General features: G+C 39.8%; 2 protein-coding genes across 3 annotated transcripts in view; both read left to right on the forward strand.

Annotated features, from left to right (window-relative positions):
• LOC123746369 (luc7-like protein 3) overlaps positions 1 to 9,515 on the forward strand; it is a 35,553-nt gene extending 26,038 nt beyond the window's left edge. For both annotated transcript variants that reach the window (XM_045727865.2, XM_045727863.2), the window contains exon 10: positions 8,926 to 9,515. The gene's annotated coding sequence lies outside the window, so the exon portion shown is untranslated. The remainder of the gene's footprint in view (positions 1 to 8,925) is intronic.
• A 6,099-nt stretch (positions 9,516 to 15,614) lies between these two features.
• Ku80 overlaps positions 15,615 to 25,099 on the forward strand; it is a 34,779-nt gene continuing 25,294 nt past the window's right edge. The window contains 7 exon segments of the mRNA XM_045727866.2: positions 15,615 to 15,771; positions 19,432 to 19,539; positions 19,764 to 19,866; positions 22,311 to 22,437; positions 23,438 to 23,560; positions 24,727 to 24,850; positions 24,852 to 24,914. Coding sequence (XP_045583822.2) covers positions 15,748 to 15,771; positions 19,432 to 19,539; positions 19,764 to 19,866; positions 22,311 to 22,437; positions 23,438 to 23,560; positions 24,727 to 24,850; positions 24,852 to 24,914 — 672 coding nt within the window. The 5' untranslated portion in view covers positions 15,615 to 15,747.

Genomic DNA, 25,099 nt, shown 5'->3' on the forward strand with positions numbered 1-25,099 from the left:
GAAAAATATATATATACAGTATATAGTATAGTATATATAGTATACAGTATGTATAATATATACATATATAATTAGTATATTTTGGTAGCAGTCTTTCTTGTAAACATATGTTGTTGAATATGACCGAAAGGGTAAGATTAATAATTCTAACATGAATCTTCTGAATATTTCTTACGTTTTTCTTCACTGTCGAGGGTAATTGATAAAGTAACTCTCCAAAATTCATTCTTTTTATTCCTGGTCTGACACCTGAACGCACTTCGTAATTCCTTATTACATTTTCAAAGACTTAATTTACACACAAAATACATTCATACTTATACTTGTTTTGGGTGAGGTGATATGGTACAGAAGACAACACAAAACAATGGGTATGAGAACATAAGAATGGAAGTAACTGCAGAAGGCCTATTGGCCCATATTTCCTCTTGCTGCTTCCATATTGGTTCGGGGTCTTGAAGTGGGTAAAATATAGTTGTGCATTAATTGGCTGTTGATTTTTTGATGTGTAGTGCCTCGCTGATGTCGAGTCTCCTGCTATCGCTGTATTTATCGATGATTTCTGTGTTGCTTGTTAAGATTTCTCTAATGATGGTCTGGTTGTGAGAAGAGATTAAATGTTCCTTGGAGTCCTGTTGTTTGTGCATAGTTAATCCCCTAGAAAGAGATGATGTTATCTTGTCTATATACCGAGTTCTTTGGGGCTTCCAGTCCCCAAACGGGCATGTGAAGGCATAGACGACGTTGGTTTTCTTCAAGGCGTTCCGTTTGGTGTCTGGGGAGTGTTTCATGAGTAGGTTGGCCGTTTTTTTGTTTTTGTAGTAAATTGTCAATTGTATTTTCTGATTTTTGTCTGTAGGGATAACATTTCTATCAATAATGTCTTTCAGGACCCTTTCCTCTGTTTTATGAGCCATCGAAAAGAAGTTCCTGTAAAGCAGTCTTAATAGGGGGTATAAGTGTTGTCAACTCTTCGTAGGTTGCATGGCGTTTCGCCTTTCTTTTCATGACGTCTTCAACAAAACTGTTAGAGAAGCCATTGTTGACTAGGACCTGCCTTGCCCTACAGAGTTCTTCATGGACTGGATGAACAAGCCACTGGGTACTCCTCTTTCAAGCCTGGCAAAAAGATATCCAGAGACAATGCAGTAGTGATACACACTCAGATTTGGTTACAAGTGCTACTGGGAGGTAATGAACCCAATAGTTAACACTTTGGCGTACCCCGCGCGCCACCCCTCAACTGTGCGATATGGGTCCCAGGGTGTCATGGGAGCGCGCGTAAATTCTGAAAAGTGTATACTCTCTTCAACTTTGTCACCTTAATTCTCGTCCTACGAGATTAAATTTTGTATCATTGTGTTCTCGATAGAATTCTCTACAGCACTAAATGCATATAAACTCCAAAAGCCCGGCTAATTACCCGCAGCAAACAGAGAAAGTGCGAACGAGTTACCCAGGAGCGCGCAAACACAATAAAATGTTTTCACTATTTTCACTCTGGTCACCTCAATTTTCGTCCTAGGTCTTTCATTTTGGTCTCAATGGGTTCACAATAGAATTCTCTAGAGGAACATTAGCATAGAAAATAAAAAACCTGGTCACGCTCCAACCGCCGACGAGTTGAAGACGTGCCACGCGTTAGCCGCAAGTGAGCGCTCAGACGCCTTCCAGCTACACTCCCAATTCCCGCCCTTTTCAAGCCTTTCTTTCGCAATTTTCTTCCTGGAAGGGTCTTGTTCATGATCACTATCCATCGTGGAGTAAGCGTAGATAGTTTCTAAAGCCGCAGTAAGAAATATAGCCACGGAAAATAGCCGAAATGTTCACACGTTTGAGATGCGAGGGGAGGCGACATTGGTCACAACAGTGGAGCGAAAACAATGGGCCCACGGCATGTGCCAAGCCGCCTGAGGGCCACGAGGCTCAACAAAGAAAATGGGAAGACATCGGCGCGCATTTTAAAACCAGTCCCAAAAAAAAACAGATAAAAACCTGATTTTTGGCGATTATTTAAAGTGGATGACGCAATGCTGCGTCATCCCTGGCATTACCGACAGTAAACGGATGACGCAAAGCTGCGTCATCCCTGGCATTACCGACAGTAAACGAATGACGCAATGCTGCGTCATGCCCGGGCGAAAGTGTTAAGTTAATGTCATATCTGTGGAACAAGCAGAGGCACCGCTATTGCACTACTTACTGGAATGTGAAGCTACTGAAGCCCTGCGCATCAAACTCGACATTAATCCAACGACAGCAGCTGCATTAGATGCACATTCCACCGCGACTACAATGATTAGAAAAGCCATTGAGGAATGGGACTCACTAGTGAGCATTCTGCATCTACATCTGCCACCAAGATAATGTTATTAAAACAAGACTAAAACCAGTGCACTAAAACAGAAGCGAAAAATAAACCGGGAAAACTGAGGAATCCCGACCTCCATTTAAGACTTTGACCGAAATATCACAATAACAAGGTTATCGCGAATAAACGAACTCAATTACGGGCTCACCATAGCCCGTGCTACATGGACACTTCGTTCTGAGTAGCTACATCTAAAACAACAACATGTGTAAATTAAGTCTGAAAATGTAATAAGGAATTACGAAACTTGTTCAGGCGTCAGACCAGGAATAAAAAGAATGAATTTTGGAGAGTTACTTTATCAATTACCCTCGACAGTGAAGAAGAACGTAAGAAATATTGAGAACATTTGTGTTAGATTTAATCTTACCCTTTTGGTCATATTCAACAACATATAATTATATATGTGTGTATATATATATATAATTATTATATAATTATATATAATATATTACTGTTCGAATACCTCATCCAGCTCGTCGGAGGTTGGGTGCGTGCCCAAGATACAACACGCATTTTCTCTCGATCGCAACACACAGGCGCTGGAACGAGAAACTGGCCGCTCTTGTGTCTAGTTTTCCTAATGAGTTCCTCACCCACCGCCTTTAGGAACTTATGTGCACATTTACCCCAAGGTTTCAGAGTCTATCGGCACAAACTTGTAATAACATTCTAGGTTCCTGTACTTGTTAGTTTTCTGGGTCTCCCTGAAGGTGGTCTCCCTCAGCTGTACTGCGAGGTATCAGCCAATGTAGATGCACACATGTAGTCCCACATGGACAGGCTGCTTTAACCACAGATGGTGGAAGCCACCACAATTCCAAATAATATATTCTTAGAAAATACTAGAGGGTCAGGTCCCAAATTTATACAGTAAACAACATACTAAGAGTTAACAATGTGGAAGGAAATGCAGAATAGAGCCATTGAAGAGTAGAGGTGCCAGTAGCACAGAACACTGTATGAACATTAGCTTGATTTAAGAGCATTTGGCAATTATGACAGGTTAACTCAACTCAACCTAATACCCATAGAGGAGGGGGGAACAGAGGGGAATAGGAGTATATGAATACAGTTTTAAAGATGCTGAGGTGAATGGACAAGGCAAACAAGGACTGTCCTGCTTGAAACTATTACAAAAGGGTATCGGCATAACTTCGAAACGTATCATGTCATAGAAATGTTGCAGGAAAAGTGCAATGCACATACTGAGTATGAATGGTCAACAGATAAAATGCAATGAATGAAGATGTGGATGCCACCTCAATTCACGTCAAAAAAGATAATAGGACACAAAATACAAACATCGAGAGTTAACATTACAATGTTCCTTCAGTGAGTATTTCCTCAACATGCTTAGGGGCTCTTGTGTGCTGTCCGCTGGTAGGTGGAGTGTCTCCTGCTCCCCTCTCTTGTCTCCTGAAGTGGTGCACAAGTACGATACACTTCTTGTGTTTGTTGTGCATGGGAACCCATGCATTCACAAGTGTTCTTTCATCTGGTTGAGTCAACACAGTAGCTGTGGTCTCTGGGAAGCAACACGCTTCTGTGGTGGGGGAGACGGGTAAAACGGGAGGTCCACAGCGTGGCCCAACTGAATCAGTTGGTTCATAGAGATATCCGGTAAATGGGCATTGTGGGGTTGGTATGCCTATCAATCCCTGGGATACTCTTCAGACCTTTCAATAGTGACCCACATATACTGCCTCTGTTATCCCTGAGGTTGCCTATTGGCTACACAAGTTCAGGTTCAAGACAATTTATTCGAGATAATAAAATCCATCCCAGAAGGATAGAGTAGCTTGGGGTATTTCTACCCTCTTTATTTCAGGTCCCTCAAGGGGCTTACAAATCTATACAGTACACAAATAAAAATCATATTGTTCATTACAAATACATTTACAGTAATTCATTATCATCACATTTCAAAATATATTACAAGAATTTTAGTACAGTACTGTATTACATTTGGGCAAAGTGTTTGAGCTTCTTAAGAATTCTCTAACATACCATTATCATACATCCCAACAATTTGATATGGTACATTACTAATTTTTTTTTTTTTCTATATGGAAATCAAGCAGTTTACACCAGAATACAGTGTAATCATTCTGTGAGCATGTGGCATTCAGGGTGATGCATAATTTACATTCCAATCTTTTTTTACTGACCATTGCCATATTGGCCGTGATATTTATACCCTAGTCTTAATCTCATGTTCACTGTGTCCTTCCATGTAGACTTTACCCCTGCCATATGTAAAGGATGAGCTCATGTTTCTTATTGGGTAATGCTTAAGTGTGTTACTGCAGTCAATCATTAACATCCTCTTAACTTTTCTGTACCCAATTGGATCAACTTAATTATTGTCTTGGTTTCAAATCCAGCATGTGAAGGGGTTTACATAAATCTTCATAACTATTTTTCTTTATTTGCCTAATATTTTCTCCATGATCATTCACAATATGCTTAAATACTGGTCTAACTATGTAATGACTACAACACTCCTCTACTATCAATGAGAAAAAAACGGGTATCTTTACTACTCATAACTACTTTCTTTGAGCCTGCTAATACAGCTTGAAGTTTAGCTTGCATTGCTGCCTCTTGAGCTCTGTGGTGGGTGCAGGGCAGCAAAGTTTGATTCACCTTATGTGTACTTTTGAAAGCATCTCTTCTGACTCATTCCTTGCCATCGTGCCTGGACATTTACCACAGTTGCTGGTACATTCCATTATATGATTGGCTCTGCTATGTGGCCTAAATAATTTGGTGATTTCCAAGATGACTATACCCAGCCCTGACAAATTGCATATACACAGACATCTTATTGATCCTGTAGATGCTCATGTTAAGTTTAATATCATCTGGACTGTCATCCATATAGTTCAACACCCCTCTCATCAGGTGGCCACTTGCCTAGCTGCTCTATCTCACATGGGTGAGGCCCCCAGTTTGGGTCTCCAAGAATGCTATTAAATGCCAACATAAGCACAGTCGTTCTCATTCCTTGTCGAGACAGGAGACAGGGAACTTAAGGACTGCCATGAGGATATTAAGTATGTACTTGAGGTCCTGGGTTATCCTGGCCTCCAAATTACCATGTTCACTCAGCCCCCTTCTAGTAGGCAGTTATCACCCCCATAAGGGGATTAAGGCAATTTTACCCTCCTGTCTTTGGTAATTCTTGGTGGTGCTAACTACTCCACTCAAGGATAAGTTCCTCTCTCCATGCTTCTGCAATAGGTCTTGGAAATTTTGGCATGGAGCCTCAATGTAGTAGTGAGGTGTCTTCTTACTCCTTGTGAGGGGCCTCCGACCATTCTAGGTCGGAATGTTCTTCCCATGTTCACTGCATCAATTGCTGTGATTTCCACCCTGTTTTTTCATTCTTAGCTACGTAATAAATTTAAACATTTAAACAAGCTATCCTCCACTTTAAACACCAAAATTGCATATCTTCGCTGCGGCGAGATGTCAGCGTCTTCCTTTTCTGCCATGACTTATTACATAACACTCCTCTACCCTCTCCTTAGGCCCCACTACTGCTTACATGTCTAGAATCCCAACCACCACAAGCTTCCCTGTTCCCCTATAGTCTCATTGTGGATTTTCCTCTGTCATTGGCTGGCATTTTTTCCTTGCCGTCCCAGTTTTCCCCCCTGCCTGTCGTTTTCACATCGCCTCTCCACCTTTTTGCTCTTCTTTATCCACAATGGTCCTGTCTTCCCTCTCCGATTCTCGGTCCTGTCTTCCCTCTCCGATTCTCGGTCCTATCTTCCCTCTTCGACTCTCGGTCCCATCTTCCTTCTCAGTTCTTCCCTTTATCTTTTGACCCTTCCCCTGCATATGACTGTCTGGGCTGATATCCATCCTTGTGTCGCTGTTCTCATTCTCCCTCCCTGCCCAAGATTAAAGTGACTATCTTACAATACCTTGATGCTACTGCATGTGTGTGTATCAGAAATGTAAGCCTGGTCCCTTTCCCTCTTCCTTCCCTGAGGGTAAGTCGGCATTAGTCTTTCCTCTACCTTCATTCTTGTTCCTTCACCACTATGTGTCTCAGTAGCAGAGCTATCTGACAATGCTATGGAAGTTTGCTTTGCCCTTGTTGTTTTCTCTGATGCCACCCCTGCTCTGGAGCAGTACGTCGTTTCTGACCTTCATCAGCCCGAATACCTTGATCACTCCTTCACTGGACCTTGTTGATTCGCCTGTGCTTCTCACTGCAGCCTTCTTGACCCAACCATCTTTGCTAGCTTTATACATAACCCCCAACCCTGATTTCTCTGATTCAGATCTTGCCTAGTTTTTTTATCCCTTTCTTTATCATGTCTCTAATTTTTGTTTTCTTGTCATAACTGTTCCGTCCCACTTAATTGTACACCAACCACCTTGTAGAATGTCTTGATATTCAGGATTATAGTATGTCTTATTTTCTTACTAGGGGTCATTTGTCCCTCATTAAAATCCTTGGCAAATCCAGTACAGTACCTTTGATACCATTTGCCTTTTGTCCCTTTGCTCTCTTATTGGCATCTTGAGTGATATTTAATGCCATTTGAATAACCAACAATGCAGTCTTCCCGACGTCGACTTTTCTTTATAGTTACTTTCTGTAAGACCTCTGTAATCTGAATTCCAGAAACCCTAATCTTTAGGTAATCTGAATAAATTCATTAATTTTGACCTCAAGTTAAATAAAAGTTTGGATTGCTGAGATTTCTGGGGGACAAAAACCTGAATAAATTCAGATTTATGATTTTGGGACTTTCCAAGTGTAAATTCGGCTAACTAGTGGGATTAGACCCTATAAAAATCTGATTGAGCATAGAACAGTACTTGGTTAACAGTGCAGTGTTAAGTTACCAGCAAAAATGAGGAAGCAGAGCATTAAGACCTAGACTAAGTAAGAACAACATCTTTCCCTTGCTACCATGCCACCATTACTGCACCACTACCATATATTTACCAAAACGTAACATCTCAATGTAAAAATAAAGCAATTATTCTCTCTTCATTGTTTATCATTCTCACTCTTCCATCTGGAATATGACAGTCTCGGGCTACATCTTGGTCAGTTATAACTTTTTGTTTAATCTATTGGTATTGTATTACAATTATATACATACTGTATTTTTTTATAGTGGTTTTCTTATTACAACTTGAAATGTTTCTGGCTGGATTAAGTGTGATAATGGCTACTATGGAAGTTGGTGCTTTTTTTGTTTAATCGTAATTCAAGTTTACCTCAATCACCTAAATTGACAGATTTCATTCATCCCTCCACTAGGATTATTTCTACCCAAAACTTACCATTGTCAATGGCCACGAGTGAGAAATAATGAATTTAGTGGATTTTGTGGCAAGTATTTGATAACCTTGACACTTTGTGGTTATGGGCATGAATACCAGTACCGTGTTAATGCCTGCTCGGCTGCAGTCCTCTGCCTTGTCTACTTTAGAGCATCAATATCTCTCAGTGAAGGGGAATCATTTTTCATGCATATTGAGGTAAGGTTTCTATTTCTAGAGACACGTATAGATATGTGTAAACAGGGCAATGTCTTTAAATGTTACGGGCTTTTTGCCCAAAATAATGTGTTAGTTTAAATTTCAGTGGGCAGAGGCACTATACATTTCAATGTGCAATGTAATTTTAAACAACTCAACACACACAAACCAAAAGATGCCATGTTAAGGTCTGGGTAAATTTAATAGAGTAACTGTATTGTACATTGATTTGATTTGACATTGTGAAGAATCTTTACTTATAGTCTATCACAAATATCATTTAGGTCATTTGGGATTTACTCATCTGTATTGTTTTAAGCTTTTGTATTTATTTCATATTTATTGTCCTGATCCAATAATTCAGGTTTTCTTGACCACACCTACTGTCTTACCAGTCGAGCCTATTGTCGTTGGTGTAGCCGAACAAGGCTTTGTCTGTACCACTTAATTTGTCTCTAGAGGTAAGTGGGTGTTTTACAGTGACCATGAAAACGTGCTTTACAGCAAACCCTATCATAAAATTATTCATGTAGAGGAACAGTAACCTATTGGAATGGACTTTTGTTTGCTTGAAAGGGCATATTGGTATTACTGGAAGGTAAAAAAAATTGTTCGATTCATCTAATATACCGGTACAGTGCAGATAGGGAGAACAGTCTCTGTAGGACTTCATCTTTTCCAGTCCATGATATTGAGTGGATATATGTTCTGCACAGTTTCTCTTACATTTTATGTACATGTTTCTCATTGTAGTATGGTTTTCTTGTGCACTATATGCCTGCTTGATATATACCAGTAAGTTAACAAAACTTAAAAAAAAAGACATTACATATAAAATGAAGGATAAATCTGGTATATATTGGTGGGCTTTGTGAATCTCATGTTTGAAACCTTTGTTTCCTTGTGACCTTTACCAAACAAAATTTCACTCAATTCCCTGTTTAGAATACCAAAATATTAATGTGCTTTGTCAGTTAGATAGTTAGGTTGTAAGAAATACTGATAAGTACTATAAAGTAATATATCCTTGGATTTCACAGGATTACCTTCTGGACCGAGCAAGGAAAACTCCAAGCTGTGTGTGAAGTACACTCATGTGGGGACTAAACTAGAAGTGTGGTCTGTCGGAGAATGAAGAATTCAGGACGTGCCTTCAGTCGCCACTTTGTTTAGCCAGGTGATCCCCCTCCTTTCACACTCCCTTCTCTGCCTCCCCCACTCGGCCTCTTCCCAGCCCTACCCATCTTGACTTCCCTGATGGGCATTCATAGGTTCAACAATGATTTTATAAATCATGAGTTAGTGTATATTTTTTCTTTAAGGTATTATTGTATAATAGATACAATAGTGATGTTCTGTAACAAACATTGTTTGAATGTAAAATTTTATATTATATACAGTTTGCTTACAGTCCACACTATGTGTACTTCTTGATGTTAATGCTAGGGTGATGAAGCATCTTTCCTGTTCATCTTAGTTTAGGTGCGATAACCTCTTCAAACAGAGTTGTGATGCTGTTTAAGGAAGTTCGTTGGTTGTCCGGTCACATTCCATCAGTTATCTCATCTCTCCACTCTAGTAAGGTGAGATATTGTGAATTGTGTCAATAAATGTATAGATCATTATAAAATGTATTTTAATTCCCTTTGTTTTCTAATGCAAGCCTAATATTGAAAGATACAGTATTCCTGTTTTGTTACAAGTACAGTCTACAACGTAAATCCAGGGTAAGAAAATATCAGTCTTTCTTAAAATCAATAAGTATATGTGTAATATTGAAGCCATATACAATATAGTACAGCATTGTATAGAAATGCCATACAGTTAGGCTGTGCAGAATTATTGCTTAACCCCCTTGGACTGTTCTGCTATTTAAAAGTACAATACAGTACTACATGGTATTGAGCCTGAGAAGAAATACTTGACATATCAGATGAGAAAGAGTTGCATATGGTAATTTCTGCACAGGAGGTAATTGCAGATACTGTAGTAATTAGGACAGTGTAAGGGTCAGGTAGACATTCAGAATTTATCAGCTTTCATTTATATGAATGGAAAATCTTGTCCCAATTTAATGCCTTGATATAAATGATACGATATGTTGGGTCATGCATAATGGACGAACTGGAAAGGAAAATATTGTGGAGTTTTTTAATTTACGTGCAACAGCAAAATATGGGGTTTGAATGAAAACACACCTGAACAGTACTATTTTATGTACCTAGAATAAATTAATACATAATTATATTTTCTATTGTTGTGTTTGCAAAAACCAAGTTAGATATAAATGTTAAATGGTGTGTAAAATATTACCAAGTTTGAGGAAGAGATGGGACTTTGAAGAAGGTAGAGGAGTAATTATTCAGTAAGATGTCCTGCAATAATTAATGTAATTGGACTACTTAATCTAGATGATGCAGAAGTTATGACAATGCAGGTCTCTGGTAATTGTAATTATTTTTTTTTATGCATTGACCACCATTCATTTATAAATGGATATGAACCAATGGTGGAATTACTTGGACCTAATACTATTGCATCTGGATAATAATAAAATTACTTAAGAGGGTTATTTTAACAATTTAAATTGACAATGCAACATATGAAGCCAGAACAGTTGAAATTAGTCAAGAGGTCTCAGTATGGTACGACCGCTCGGCTGAGCGGACAGCACGCTGGACTTGTGATCCTGTGGTCCCGGGTTCGATCCCGGGCGCCGGCGAGAAAGAATGGGCAGAGTTTCTTTCACCCTATGCCCCTGTTACCTAGCAGTAAAATAGGTACCTGGGTGTTAGCTGTCACGGGCTGCTTCCTGGGGGTGGAGGCCTGGTCGAGGACCGGGCCGCGGGACACTAAAGCCCCAAAATCATCTCAAGATAACTTCAAGAAGATGGTAACTGGGTCATTCCTGTAACAGTACATCAGGCAAGTTACAAAACACAGCAAAGGCAACATAAACATTAGGTCTTGCTTTGAGGAAGAAAATGTTAAGTATCCATTTTGTATCAAATTGAAGTGACCAAGCACTATTAGATGAGGTAAAGTAGCAGGTAAGACGAGACTGGGGTTACACAAAGGGAAGATCAGCAAAATTAAAAATTTTCCCAGATATTAAATGAAAGTGTGAACTACAGGGAAAGGATCTTGATAAGAATATTGGGCTGTACTTAAGTTATACTGAGTGGTCATTAATTTGTGTGTGTTTACTGTTTATATTCTAAATGTTTGGAAGTTTTTATCTTGGTAATTATAAAATAAGGTATACTTAGAGTTTTTAGTTTAGTTCATTTATTATGCACCCCATACCCATTTTGTGGGCGGTAGTGGAAAGGGTTACAGAGGCACATAATGGGCTCAGGAACTGAACCCCATTTTCATTAAGAATTCATTTAGCTAAGCAAGTTAATCTTGATGAGCTAATGTAGTTAGAAAATTCAGTACAAGTCGTCACATCATCAATGGGTTCGAGATCGACCACAAGTACAGTTTCTAAATTACGCAACTGACATGTGGAGAGCTAGTGTCAATGTTTGTAAGAAAAAGCTTCAACTTTTCTTGAAGATGGGGGGTTTATAGGACTGGAGTCTGCAAAACAAACGCAAGGCACCTGTTCAGATCATTGGACCACCCGCTGGATGGGCCGCCCTTGGAAACTAGTAGAGTTGTCTTGGTTGGGACAAGAGGGAGAGAGGTTTTTACACAGGTGTAGGAGAATGTTTGATGCAGTAGGACTTCCCTGTTCAAAAGTGGGGGACTGCTTGAGACGATGCACCATTCCTGCACTGGTCAGCCTCGGCCTCCCTTGCTGCCCTGGTGGGTGGCATCCCTTGGTTCTGGACCTGAACGTTTAAAACAATGATGCTGGTAACTAAAACTACTTTTCAAACCCTAGGTTTCTGGGTGGGTAACTAGTGCCCTGAGACAGTGAAGATAGGGCCCAGACCTGGCTTCATCTTTAATTACCTCTCCTGACTGTTCCCCCTCCCACTTGACTGGGTCGAGCCCAAAGCTCCCAGTGGTGGCTACCTGTCGGGAGCCGGTCGGCCGAGTGGACAGCACACTGTACTTGTGATCCTGTGGTCCCGGGTTCGATCCCGGGCGCCAGCGAGAAACGATGGGCAGAGTTTCTTTCACCCTATACCCCTGTTACCTAGCAGTAAATAGGTACCTGGGTATTAGTCAGCTGTCACGGGCTGCTTCCTGGGGGTGGAGGCCTGGTCAAGGACCGGGCCGCGGGGACACTAAAAAAGCCCCGAAATCAACTCAAAATAACATCAAGATGACTGAAAGCCAGTTCAAACGATACTTCCCCAGTCTGCTACTAAGCAAAGTTTTTTTAAGTTTAAGTCATGAAAAAGAACATTCTCTTGAACAGTTGGTCACCATCGTGCACATGAACACAGTTGAGTGCATTTTCAACATTCGGGAATGCATATTTCAAATTGTCTGAAATTATTTTTCTGTACAGTGCAGGGAGAGTCTTAACAATGTTCATCAAGAGCCATGTAATCAATCAGAGCTTTAATATACCAATGTGCTTTAATATACTTACTAATCTCTCTCATCTCATTTTTTTCTTGCAATGTATTTGTTATCATTTTATTAATTCTGCTAGAAGACGCACACTTTGTTTTCGTTCCCGTTTTTACCCTATCACTGTAATCTATATCTGGTGTAAGTTTCATGTAAATTGAATAAAAATTGAAAGAGTAGTAGTTACGTTTATGTTACTTGAAAGAAAGTAATGAAGAAATGAAGTCTAAGGTGCTGTCATCTGTGGCTGAGGTTGACATCAACCAATTTCCTCCAAAATTGGCACCCTTACATATAGGCTTACGTACAGTCAGGTGTATAAGGTTCATGCAAATCGTCGGATAAACCCCGCTCTTGTGCCAGGTAAGTCCACTACGGGCTCACCATAGCCCGTGCTACTTGCCCCGCTCCTGTGCCAGGTAAGTCCACTACGGGCTCACTATAGCCTGTGCTACTTGCCCCGCTCCTGTGTCAGGTAATTTACGGGCTCACCATAGCCCGTGCTACTTGGAATTTGTTCAGAGTAGCTGAATCTATAACAACAACAGTCCTTGAGGTTACCTTGAGGTGCTTCCGGGGCTTAGCGTCTCCGCGGCCCGGTCGTCGACCAGGCTTCCTGGTTGCCGGACTGATCAACCAGGCTGTTGGACGCGGCTGCTCGCAGCCTGACGTATGAGTCACAGCCTGGTTGATCAGGTATCCTTTGGAGGTGCTTATCCAGTTCTCTCTTGAACACTGCGAGGGGTTGGCCAGTTATGCCCCTTATGTGTAGTGGAAGCGTGTTGAACAGTCTCGGGCCTCTGATGTTGATAGAGTTCTCTCTCAGAGTACCTGTTGCACCTCTGCTCTTCAACTGGGGGTATTCTGCACATCCTGCCATGTCTTCTGGTCTCATGTGATGTTATTTCTGTGTGCAGGTTTGGGACCAGCCCCTCTAATATTTTCCACGTGTAAATTATTATGTATCTCTCCCGCCTGCGCTCCAGGGAGTACAGATTTAGGCTCTTTAGTCGGTCTCAATTGTTTAGATGTTTTACTGAGTGGATTCTAGCAGTAAAGGATCTCTGCACGCTCTCCAGGTCAGCAATTTCTCCAGCTTTGAAAGGGGCTGTCATTGTGCAGCAGTACTCCACTCTAGAGAGTGGAGCTACACAGATGGCACTGAAATTACGCTAGATGCTAGATGCAGTCGGATAAACAAATAAAAAATAATCAATTTTTTTTAACAATTTTTTTTTTGATAAAACTAATTATTAATTTTTTGTATTATATGCTATTGTGATAGCTGAGAGTCATATACATGATTTCAGTTGACACATTTGTTTGATGTTAAGTTTTGACCATTTTGGAAAAATTTTGATACAATTCAATATTTTTTTTCTCCCTTCCTATTTATGCTACGATGCTGAGACGGATATTATGTTAGATATTAACTCACTGCACGCCGCAGGAACTGTGAGTTCCGGGGTTGACCTCGAAAGTGGTGAAAAAGGCACAGGGACATACATACATATACCAGTATATGTATGTATGTATGTATGTAATGTTGGTAAAGGAATCGTTCAGGACCTTGTATACCACTTATGTCAGACCAATCCTGGAGTATGCAGCTCCAGCCTGGAGTCCATACCTAGTTAAACACAGAACAATGCTAGAGAAGTTTCAAAGGTATGCCACCAGACTAGTCCCAGAACTGAGAGGTATGAGCTACGAGGAAAGTCTAAAGGAGCTAAACCTCACGTCCCTAGAAAACAGAAGAGTAAGGGAAGACATGATAACCTCCTACAACATTCTCAGGGGAATTGACAGGGTGGACAAAGACAAATTATTTAGCACGTGTAACACGAACAAGGGGACACAGGTGGAAACTCAGTACCCACATGACCCACAGAGACGTTAGAAATAATTTTTTTCAGTGTCAGAGTAGTTAACAAAAGAAATGCATTAGGCAATGATGTATTCATCTAGTTGTGCTTGCGATGGTTGAGCTCTTCTCTTTTGGCCTGCCTCTTAACTGTCAAATCAACTTTTTTTTTCACACATACACACATATCTTAAGAAGCACATCAGCAAACTGGAAAAGGTGCAAAGACATGCTACTAAGTGGCTCCCAGAACTGAAGGGCAAGAGCTATGAGGAGAGGTTAGAGGCATTAAATATGCCAAAACTGGAAGACAGAAGAAAATGAGGTGATATGATCACTACATACAAAATAGTAACAGGAATTGATAAAATCGATAGGGAAGATTTCCTGAGACCTGGAACTTTAAGAACAAGAGGTCATAGATTTAAACTAGCTAAACACAGATGCCAAAGATATATAAGAAAATTCACTTTCGCAAACAGAGTGGTAGACGGTTGGAACAAGTTAGGGGAGAAGGTGGTGGAGGCCAAGACCGTCAGTAGTTTCAAAGCGTTATATGACAAAGAGTGCTGGGAAGACGGGACACCACGAGCGTAGCTCTCATCCTGTAACTACACTTAGGTAATTACACACGCAGGAAGCAGCCCGTAACAGCTGTCTAACTCCCAGGTACCTATTTACTGCTAGGTAACAGGGGCATCAGGGTGAAAGAAACCGCCCATTTGTTTTCCGCCATCGCCGGGGATCGAACCCGGACCCTAGTATTACGAGCCCCAAGCGATGTCCACTCAGCTACAGGGCCCCCCAGTGGTGGTGGCAGACTCCACATACACAGTTTCAAATGTGAAACTAAGAACTAAGTTTAAAATAAATATAGATTTGATAGAACTCAATAGGCTCCAGAATCTGTACACCAGTTGATGGTTGAGTGGTTTAGTTAGTTTAGTTCATTTATTATGCACCCCATACCCATCTTGCGGGCGGTAGTGGAAAGGGTTACAGAGGCACATAATGCGCTCAGGGACTGAACCCCACAATTTATTTTATTTCTTTATTTATTTATTTATATATATACAAGAAGGTACATTGGGAGTGTGAGGATACATAGCATAGTAATTACATTCTTGTAAAGCCACTAGTACGCGCAGCGTTTCGGGCAGAATTTAGCTATTCATTTATTTAGCTAAGCAAGTTACAATCTTGATGAGCTAGTTACAAAATTCAGTATAAGTCTTCACATCAACGGTTGAGTGGCGGGACCAAAAAGCCAAAGCTCAACCCCCCCGCAAGCACAACTAGGTGAATACTGGCCTCCTGTCTCCCGAGCGAGCAGGGATCCGAACACAGGATAGTGGCGGGAAGGAGGATCCGAAGGCGGGAGACGCGGGTGTCAACAACAACACAGTTGCCACACGACCTCCTGCTGGTGTCCTCGTCGCCAGGTGTCCGCCACGGCTCATACACGATGCCGCCTCGATGTCAAGTAGGGGTAGGTGTAGGGCGGGAGGGGAACCTCGTGCACAAGTGGCGGGAATAGTTTCCACACGGCTTAGTTACTTCTTGCTACTGACTTAACCTTATTGACGTCTTCCAGAGAAAACTGGATAGTTTTCTCTAAGGAGTGGCGGACCAACCGGGCTGTGGTGGGTATGTGGGCCTGCGGGCCGCTCCAAGCAACAGCCTGGTGGACCAAACTCTCACAAGTCAAGCCTGGCCTCGGGCCGGGCCTGGGGGAGTCGAACTCCCAGAACCCCATCAACCAGGTTATTCAAAGAGCAATAATTGGTAACTGAATATGATTTGTAGTTACAATGTGTATTCACTAGTTAACATTGGTATTTTCGGTCATATTAGTTGGGAATAAAAGGCAGGAGTACCGTCTCGTAGGAGACTACAACTTTAATTGAGAAAACTTGCTCTTGTTTGTATTGGTTAAGAGAACGTTTTTATACCTAATTTTAAAGGCTGGGACATGGAAATAACAAGAGAGATTTGCATTAATTTGTCTGCCTCAAAAGTCATTTAAACTGATATCATTGCCGTGAACAGAGAGTTTTGGGAAAAGTATCAACAAATTATGCTTACCTAACTTACCCAGATTTAACAGAATTATACCCAGAATACACTTAACCAAACATATTCTTAAGCTATATTCTAACCAAATGTATCTCAATGTAACCTAACCAAGTGTAGATACAATATGACTTTTTCCAACACGTTGATTAAACTTGTTTTATAATTGTTAAAACCGTATATATACTTGTATGTTGTTAGGCCAGGGTGTGTTAGGTTATGCAGGTTTAGAATGGGTTTGATTAGGTAGGTTTTAAAACACATTAGCAAAGCCTCTTGGGTGTGATGTAACCTGTATCCAGTTATGTGTAGGCTAGTTTAATTAGGGTAGGGTAGGGTATGTACTATTCCCCCAGTTTGCAGGACTATTACTGTATCTCAATCCACAATGGGGAAGAGTATGTTAGTGGCTTGTGGAAGGTTTTGCTAATCTTCCTGATGATTTTTTCAACCTGTATTTTGATCCTGCCTGGCGCTTTGTGAGCACTTTGGCCTAGGTTCGTATCCTGGCCGGGGAGGATTGATTAGACACCAATCCTTAATTGTAGCCTCTCTTCACCCAGCATTGGATGAGTACCTGGTTGTTAACCCCTGCACTGCACACCTGTTTTTGGCAAACTTTTTTTTTTTTTTTTTGGGCAAATTGGCAAATTCAAACATGGCACAGTTTTTAAGGGCATATTTTTGTTGTTTTTATAGATGTTCAGCTAATGTTAATGTCAAAATGTTTCCAAAGTCAATCATTTTCATTTCAAATCGCAAAGAGTGATGAAAAATTAAAAAGCCATAAAATATGGCCTAATTAAAAAAAAAACACAACCCTCAGAGCGACATTTGTTGTTTGGTGCGGTGCAGTGGTTAAACGATTTGGTGGGTCGTGTTCCAGGGAAAATTAAGATTAAGGAACTGCCTGAAATGCTATGCATGCTAGTGGCTTTACAAGAATGTATAAACTCTTGTTCTGTATATCTAAATAAATAAAATACAAATCTGTAGCCTTTTCTTGGTCTTTAAAGCTATGGCACGAATGGCTCCATGGTTTATTATTACCCTATGGGTGAAAAAACATTCCATGCTATCTGGCCTTCACTGAGGCTTAACAATCATCAAAGCATTGCTTCTTGTGTGGGTCACATTGGAACTTGTAAAAAAATGGTATGGATTAACAAATTCTGACACATTTAGTATTTTAGAAGTATTGACAAGATGAGCCGTCATGTCTTGTTTGAACACTTGTTTGGCTTGTAGCCCTCAGTCTTTCCCAGAATAAGAATTTACTTGAATAAATCCACAAGGGCCGTGATGAGGGTTCAGACGAGGGTTGTCACGGCCCTTATGGATTTGTTCATTTGATGCATCACGCTATTGTGATTTCTGTGTGTAAAGAATTTACTTGGTTCTAGGATGATTTTCATTGTTTTACTGAAATTGTCCAGTATTATAATGCCATTTTGTAGGCGAGGTCTCCATGCTAGGATACTGTACAGTAGTACAAAATCATTTACGTCCTCTAATTACTCAACACAAAGCTGCTATTAGGACAATATCTAACTCTGGCTCCAGACATCACTCGGTACCCTCGGTGACTGCACATCCTCTCATGTGTATTTTATATATATAAAATGCTGAACTGTAATGTCAATCCTGACCTTAAAAGCTTCCTAGAAAGTTGTAACAGAACCCATGACCACCACACCAGAAACAAATACGTATTTGATATTCCAAGAGTACGACTTAATCAAACTAGAAATGCTTTACAAATCAAGGGACTCAGAATGTGGATTTGTGGATTATATTTGCTATTTTTCTGCCATGTTTCCCCCTTTTATTATTTTTTTTTATTTTCTCAACACAATTTATACTTCAATCTCAATTAGTATTAAGTTTCAGTCTTAGTGTTTTCCTGCCCGAAACGCTTTGCGTAATAGTGGCTTTAGGCATTGTATGTACTAGCTCTATCTATAAATCCATCAGTGTTTTGTATCTCACCTTGTATGTATGTACTTTACCTGAATAAATATTTGATTTTGATTTTGATTTGATTTACAGATGGGGTTGAACAAAGAATTTGTGCAGCTGGATGACCCGTTTCATTCTCTTGAAGTTGAACAACACTATTGTTTACCATACATATATAATACAGTATAAACAATTTAAATATAGGATTTATCAGCAATATTAGCAGATATGTAGAGTATTCTAAATTAGTGCAAGAAATCAATTTGGAAGAATGGATCTTTACTAGATGATTTAGATATGCTTTTAAAATGATTACAAAATGGGCATATGCAAAATGGGGGAGCCGGTCGGCCGAGCGGACAGCACGCTGGACTTGTAATTCTGTGGTCCCGGGTTCGATTCCGGGCGCCGGCAAGAAACAATGGGCAGAGTTTCTTTCACCCTATGCCCCCTGTTACCTAGCAGTAAAATAGGTACCTGGGTGTTAGTCAGCTGTCACAGGCTGTTTCCTGGGGGTGGAGGCCTGGTCGGGGACCGGGCTGTGGAGACACTAAAGCCCCAAAATCATCTCAAGATAACCCATCTCAAGATATGCAGATTAATGCTGGCAAATGTAGGGTTCTGAGCCTTGATAGTAATAGTTTCCAGATACAAAGTTGGACATTACTAAATTTGCTGAATCTGAATGTGGAGAATGTGTAGGAGTCATGATTAGTGGGGCATTGTAAACTAAAAAAAATGTAACATTGTTTTAAATTAGGCAATTAAGTTATTTATATCTAAGTATAAGCATAAAGACCAGATATTTTTCTGCTTTATCTTTCCCCTTGTTAAGTCCTATTTTGGTTATACTGTTCAGTTTTAAACACAGTGGCATACAATGACCATAATTTCACAAAATGTATGGAAGTGGATGATAAAGTCAATCCCTGTAATTGGATACTCTCTCTATGAAAAAGAGATTAGGACATCTTGATGTATATTTTCCCTCAAATTGTATATATACATTTCATTTAACCTATCATTTGGTATGCTAGAATCATCAGTAATATTACATTATACATAATATATATGTTGTACAGTATATGTTATTCCTGTATTGTATAACGATTTCTAGGAGGGAATTGTGGTGGTGATGGATGTTGGTCCTGGAGTTCGAGCAGGAGTTGACAAGACATTCTACTCTCAGTCCAAGAAATGCTTAACAAACATTTTGCAGCGCAAGGTAGTGACGTTATTATTTGTGTGTTGTAATGTCTAGGAAGACTGTTAATTGAGATGGCATGAATAGTACAGATGGCATGACAGTACATTAACAATTGCTGGATGCCACTTGAAATTATTTGAGTAATTATGTCTTGCATTTTATTATGTTATTCTTTTTTCAAATTTGTAATACAGTATAATTTTTTGAGGTGGTTGTTTGTAAAGTAAACTGAAATCCTACAGATGTTTGCAGAGAAGTGTCGGGACCAAGTTGGCATTGTGCTGTTTGGAACCAATGACACGAATAATAACTTGGCAAGTAATGACCAATATCGGCACATCACAGGTGAGGCATCTTCATTGTATATAATGTACATTCTTTCCTTTATTTCTGAAGTTCTTTTTTTTCTCAGCATTTCACATCATTGTTCTCCTGCTTTCTGTTTAAGTAATGGCTCTTTCAATCATATTATAACACTTCAAAAGTTTCGTTGGTCAATGTCACCTGAAATGAGACAGTTGCTGGTTACTGGACATCAGCACTGGAAAAAAAACTATAATTCCTGCATGTGTGTGTAGAAAGAAATTTAAAAAATAATAGAAACTCTTTGAATATTGTATACTCTTAACATATTGGAACATGGAAGGTATACAATATACTCCAGTATTGGAATAGATATTGTAATACAGGGTCTTTAAATTACCATGATTTGGTGAATGGTCCTAATGACAATTACAAGTATTGTACTGTAAGTATATTTTTGTTATCTTCACATTTAATTTAAAAGAGTCATATTTGATGTAATTTTACTTGTAGTTTTGAGTGAATGTGCAGTTCCTTAATATATAGGATGATGCAATGGTAGAAACTCAGAAATTTGCTTTATGGCTAATGGCATTCCCTTGTTGGGGACAGAAAATCTGTGTTTAGACTTAGTGTGGTCTAAGTGGGCGGGCAGGCGCCTGCCCGCCCGCCGGCTGGCTGGCTGGCTGGCTGGCTGATGGACAAACTGGCTGATGGATGGGCTGGCTGGCAGTCATTCAGTGGTTAATAGTGAGAAATGTTCAAGAAAGCAAAGCATAAGGAGCTGAATGAAGCTCCTGGTAAATATGTTATACAACAGTATAGTTTGAGAGATTTGTACAGTTCTTTGTACACACATTCTTCCTACACAGATTACTGTAATGAGAATTAGCTCTACTCCAAATAGTGTAGAAGCTAGTTTTTCTCTTGTTTTCTATCCTTTTTTAAAACTTTATATCTTTAATTTAGACTTCATATATATTTTATCCTTGTAAATGATGCTATCATAAATGATACCACTGCCTGTGTGCATTTTTTAAACCATACATATGCATGTAAAAAGTAAGGAAACACAGCTAAAAACAAATATATAGCTTTTGGTTTTGTACATGTTAAGAAGAAACAGAGTTAAGGGCTCATTTGGCCCATGAACTCAGTGATTCAATTTTGCACTTGTCATGTCCAGCACCTTTTCAAGTGCATTTGCAATGCGAGTAACAAGTGTTTCAACAAGATCGGGACTCAGTTGTCCGGTGTGTGGGGAGAGGATTGGACTCTGGGGTTACAGGAATGTCAGTGACAGACATATCAAGCACAAGCAAAGGTGGCTGTGGAGTGTGAGGTAGTGGTTGATGACGGACTGTTATGTTGTTTCAGTGCACTAACTGTATTGCAGGTTGATGGTGGGGAGAGCCTTAGTTTGTGCATCTATATATGAAGGACATTGTTGAGTGTAATGTCATGATCACCACCACAGTTTGAGCAGCACATTATATCTGACACACTGTCTTTTGTGTAATGGGAACCACAGCATTTTCCACTTTTGATGTTACTGGTGCAGCCTTTTAAGGTATGGTTAAAACCTTTACATCGAAAGCACTGACAGGGACGTGCAATGTGGAATGTATACCTCTAGTTTATGGCGGAAGCCATTAATCCAAACCCGATCAGGGGAAAAGTAGTTAATAAAAGTAAGTAGGGCAATGCCAGTCTCACTCAATTCTCCATTAGTTCTACATATAAATTTCTTGACTCCAAAGATTGGAATGTCAGCAGCCTGAAATTGTGCCTTGATGTCGTCTGTACTAATGCCTACAACATGTTGGACTACATATCTTGCTAATCAGTCACCCAGTGGTTTGTAGCATCTGACTTTGTAACCACAGATTTCAGTAACGTCTGAAAGCTCTAGGTCTTCGCTGTGTTTGTGGTCCACTGCGATTAAGTTCCTTCGTTTATTCGGTCTGATATTGTGCACTTTAATCTTAAATAACTTGGGAATGGCAATATATAGGATACTTTGTGCCCTGCTATTTCCAAAAACACTCCTATCAATTGACGAATCATCATCAAAGGCAATGATGAATGTTTGCAAACTAGGAAACTTGTCCTACCATGAGTGAGACGAGGATGTTGATACCGAGGCCGCGTAGGATCGAGGCAATCACTGGGTACCTCTGGGCCGGCGGCGTTTCGCCTCTAATCTGTTCGCCATTAATCTGTTCGTCTTACTGTGATGTTTACTGTCCAGGAAAACTACCTCTGGATCTTCCTGTAAAACCGGTAGACCGTCATGATCGGAATGCTTGCCATGTAACAGTAGGTTCTGAAAACTCAAAGGTATTGTGAATGTTGGAAGGAGAGACACTGCGCACACCTCCAGCTATTGCCATGTTTCCAGACCTTTTCTCTAAACTGATTATCACTTTGTTGTTAATTTATTTGTAGTTTATGGTTTGTTAATTAGATGAATGTGTTGTCAACAGTTCTGCGTGAGTTACAAACTGTGGACTGGGAGGTGATAACTGAAGTGGACCAACTTCCTTATGGTAAATCTTCAGGGGACTGGCTAGATGCTTTGGTGGTTGCCATGGACCTTTTGCATGATCCAGAGTGAGTATACTATTTCCTTTATTATATGTAATGCTTAGTGAATGCTGTATAAATATTACACACTAACTATTTTTGTTCTTGGGCTGTAAGTGTTATTTTCTGATTGTTAATGCCTGCAGAGTATAGTAAATGGCTATTACTATTATTATTACTTTTGACATTTATCTAGTACAGCCTAGGAAAGAGGTTTAGAATACTTGAAAGCCTTCAAGTACCTTAATTTAAAGACATCATTCCTAAGCCATCTTGGGTTAAGGTCAAAGCAAAGTTTGAGGGGGGGGAAATAATAGCTCTTTTCTATACTTTTGAGGCATAAGCAATAAAAGATAATGCTTACATCTCTAGAAAAAAAAATGGGTGGTGTTATCTTTCCCGTTCCTTCTTCAATCACATATACACTTTATACATATATAGTACTGTATAGCACATACACTGAACTCTAGTTGATGGCTTCTAGTTCGACAATCGACTTGAGAATGGTCCAGGACGGACCGAAACGTCGTCGTTCCTTCACCTTCTAGTGTGTGGTCTGGTCAACATGGCTTCTAGTTGTTTACTTCGGGCACACTAGTGCCAAAATCCTTACAGATTTCTTTACTTCCTTTCATATTTGGGGTGTGCACAAAGACTTTGATGCACCGTTCACTTCATTACTAACATACTGTACTTCCTTTTCACTACAGCAAGCTCCCTCCTTGGGTGATGCATCCTGTAAAATTCTGCAGAACCCTTATATCTATCAGGAAATGGCAAGCTTCAGATATTGTCTTCAAAAATGTTCAGTGAACATGTCCAATGATGTGCAGGTTTAAGACTGGCTGCTTTGCCTTGTAACATAGAATTCACTGCAAATTTTGAGTTGCCTTTAAGACTTATCCGAAATGTTATGAGTATTAGAGGCTACAAGAATATATCTACAAAATATTGTGGCCAGTATCTTCAAGGCAGAGTTGTATGCTATTTCATGAGAAAAGCAAAATTATATGTATTGTCTTTCCAGTGGGGGACGATTTACTAGCAAGAAGATTGTCCTGTTAACGGACTTCAGTGGAGAATTTAGTGATGACCAGACCTCAAAGATTATTGCAGGACTCAAGAATCAGGGCATAGAGTTAAATGTTATGTAAGTGAGCATTAAATGGATTTTTGTTCTGATATAAGATGAAGATTGGTTTAACACATACAGTTCTTGATCTACTGTGCTATTAAATGCATTTCTGGTTTGAGCAGTTATGTTCACCACATTAACGTTCCTGAATAATCTTTTATACTTGATTTGTTAAGATTTATTGCTGTCATATTAAACCCATATTGACTAGCTTGTGTATTAATCCACCATTTAAACTTATTTTTAATTTCCTGTTTGAAAAAGTAGCTGTTCAAATAAAAAAGAATTATTCGTTGTAGTTAACACTTTCGCTAGCCTGATCACACATATTTCATCATAAAACCAACTTAATTAAGCACAGTGCGGGATGACGCAAACGGCGTCAATAATTTAAAAATGTGTAAAAATTCCATTTGTTGTCCGAATACTTTGGGACTTGTTTTAAAATGCGCGCCACTGTCTTCCCAGTTTCTGTATACCCCATGTGGCATCCCGACTCTGCCAGTATGGGCGACCACTCACGCTGAAGGTTCACTGTTCTCATAACCTCGCTCGTGACAGCCGTGGCCTTCCATCAAGTCAAAAAGTTTCCCCATTCTGGTTATTTTATCTCTGGTATTTGTTGTTATAGGCTTTATAAACACTGCAAACTAACTTCCAGATGGATACTGATCAAGAACAAAGCCAATCCATGATGAAAGCATTGAAAGAATCACGTATGAGGGAAAAGTTATTGAGTGTTCACTGAAAGTATAGAACATGTGAGACATATATGTTCTAATATGCAAATATCCCTTTACAGCATTCTATTACCAACAATTTGATACCAAATTGAACAACATAGCACGAAAATTGAGGTGAAAAAGCCGAGAAGAGTATAAACATTGGAAGTGAGGTTGTGTGCTCATGGGCAACGCTAGGCCGACCTTACAGTGTGTGGCCTAGCATTGCCCATGAGGCCAGCGAAAGTGTTAATTCGTTAATTCGAAAGTGTTTATATGGGAGAGCGTTCATTCTGTACAAAACTACATTAAATTCCATTGTGTTTACATATATATCTTATAATAGTACAATATTTGTTTATAAAAGTTAAGCTTATCATATACAGTATTAACAATTAACATCTATTGCTTAATTTGTTATTTTTTAAGAGTTAATGTGAGTGAATTACCTATTTCCAGAGGGCCAGATATTATGGATGATGACGATGATGATGCAGAGGACTCTGACGAAGACAATCCTGGACCTTCCACTGGAGTGAACAGTGCACGTAATGGCAAAATACAGGTGGCTCAGAACTGGAACTGGCAAACCCAAGTCGGCAGTTCAACTTGCAGGCGAAGCTCTAGTGACTAGGGTGGTGGCAGAAGTTAGTAACACTTAATTGAAGTACAGTACTTGTATAAATTGTAATTGTGCGATACTATGTTTGATTAGTAGAATGAAAGCTTGAAACTTTAGCTACCCTTTTGTTGTTGATTAGATCTTCCCATAAATGGTATATCCTTGATGTAATACAGTATTGTACATCAATCAAGTTCTCTGTTGTTGACT

The sequence above is a fragment of the Procambarus clarkii genome, chromosome 80 (assembly GCF_040958095.1).
Source record: "Procambarus clarkii isolate CNS0578487 chromosome 80, FALCON_Pclarkii_2.0, whole genome shotgun sequence".
Classification (NCBI taxonomy): domain Eukaryota; kingdom Metazoa; phylum Arthropoda; class Malacostraca; order Decapoda; family Cambaridae; genus Procambarus; species Procambarus clarkii.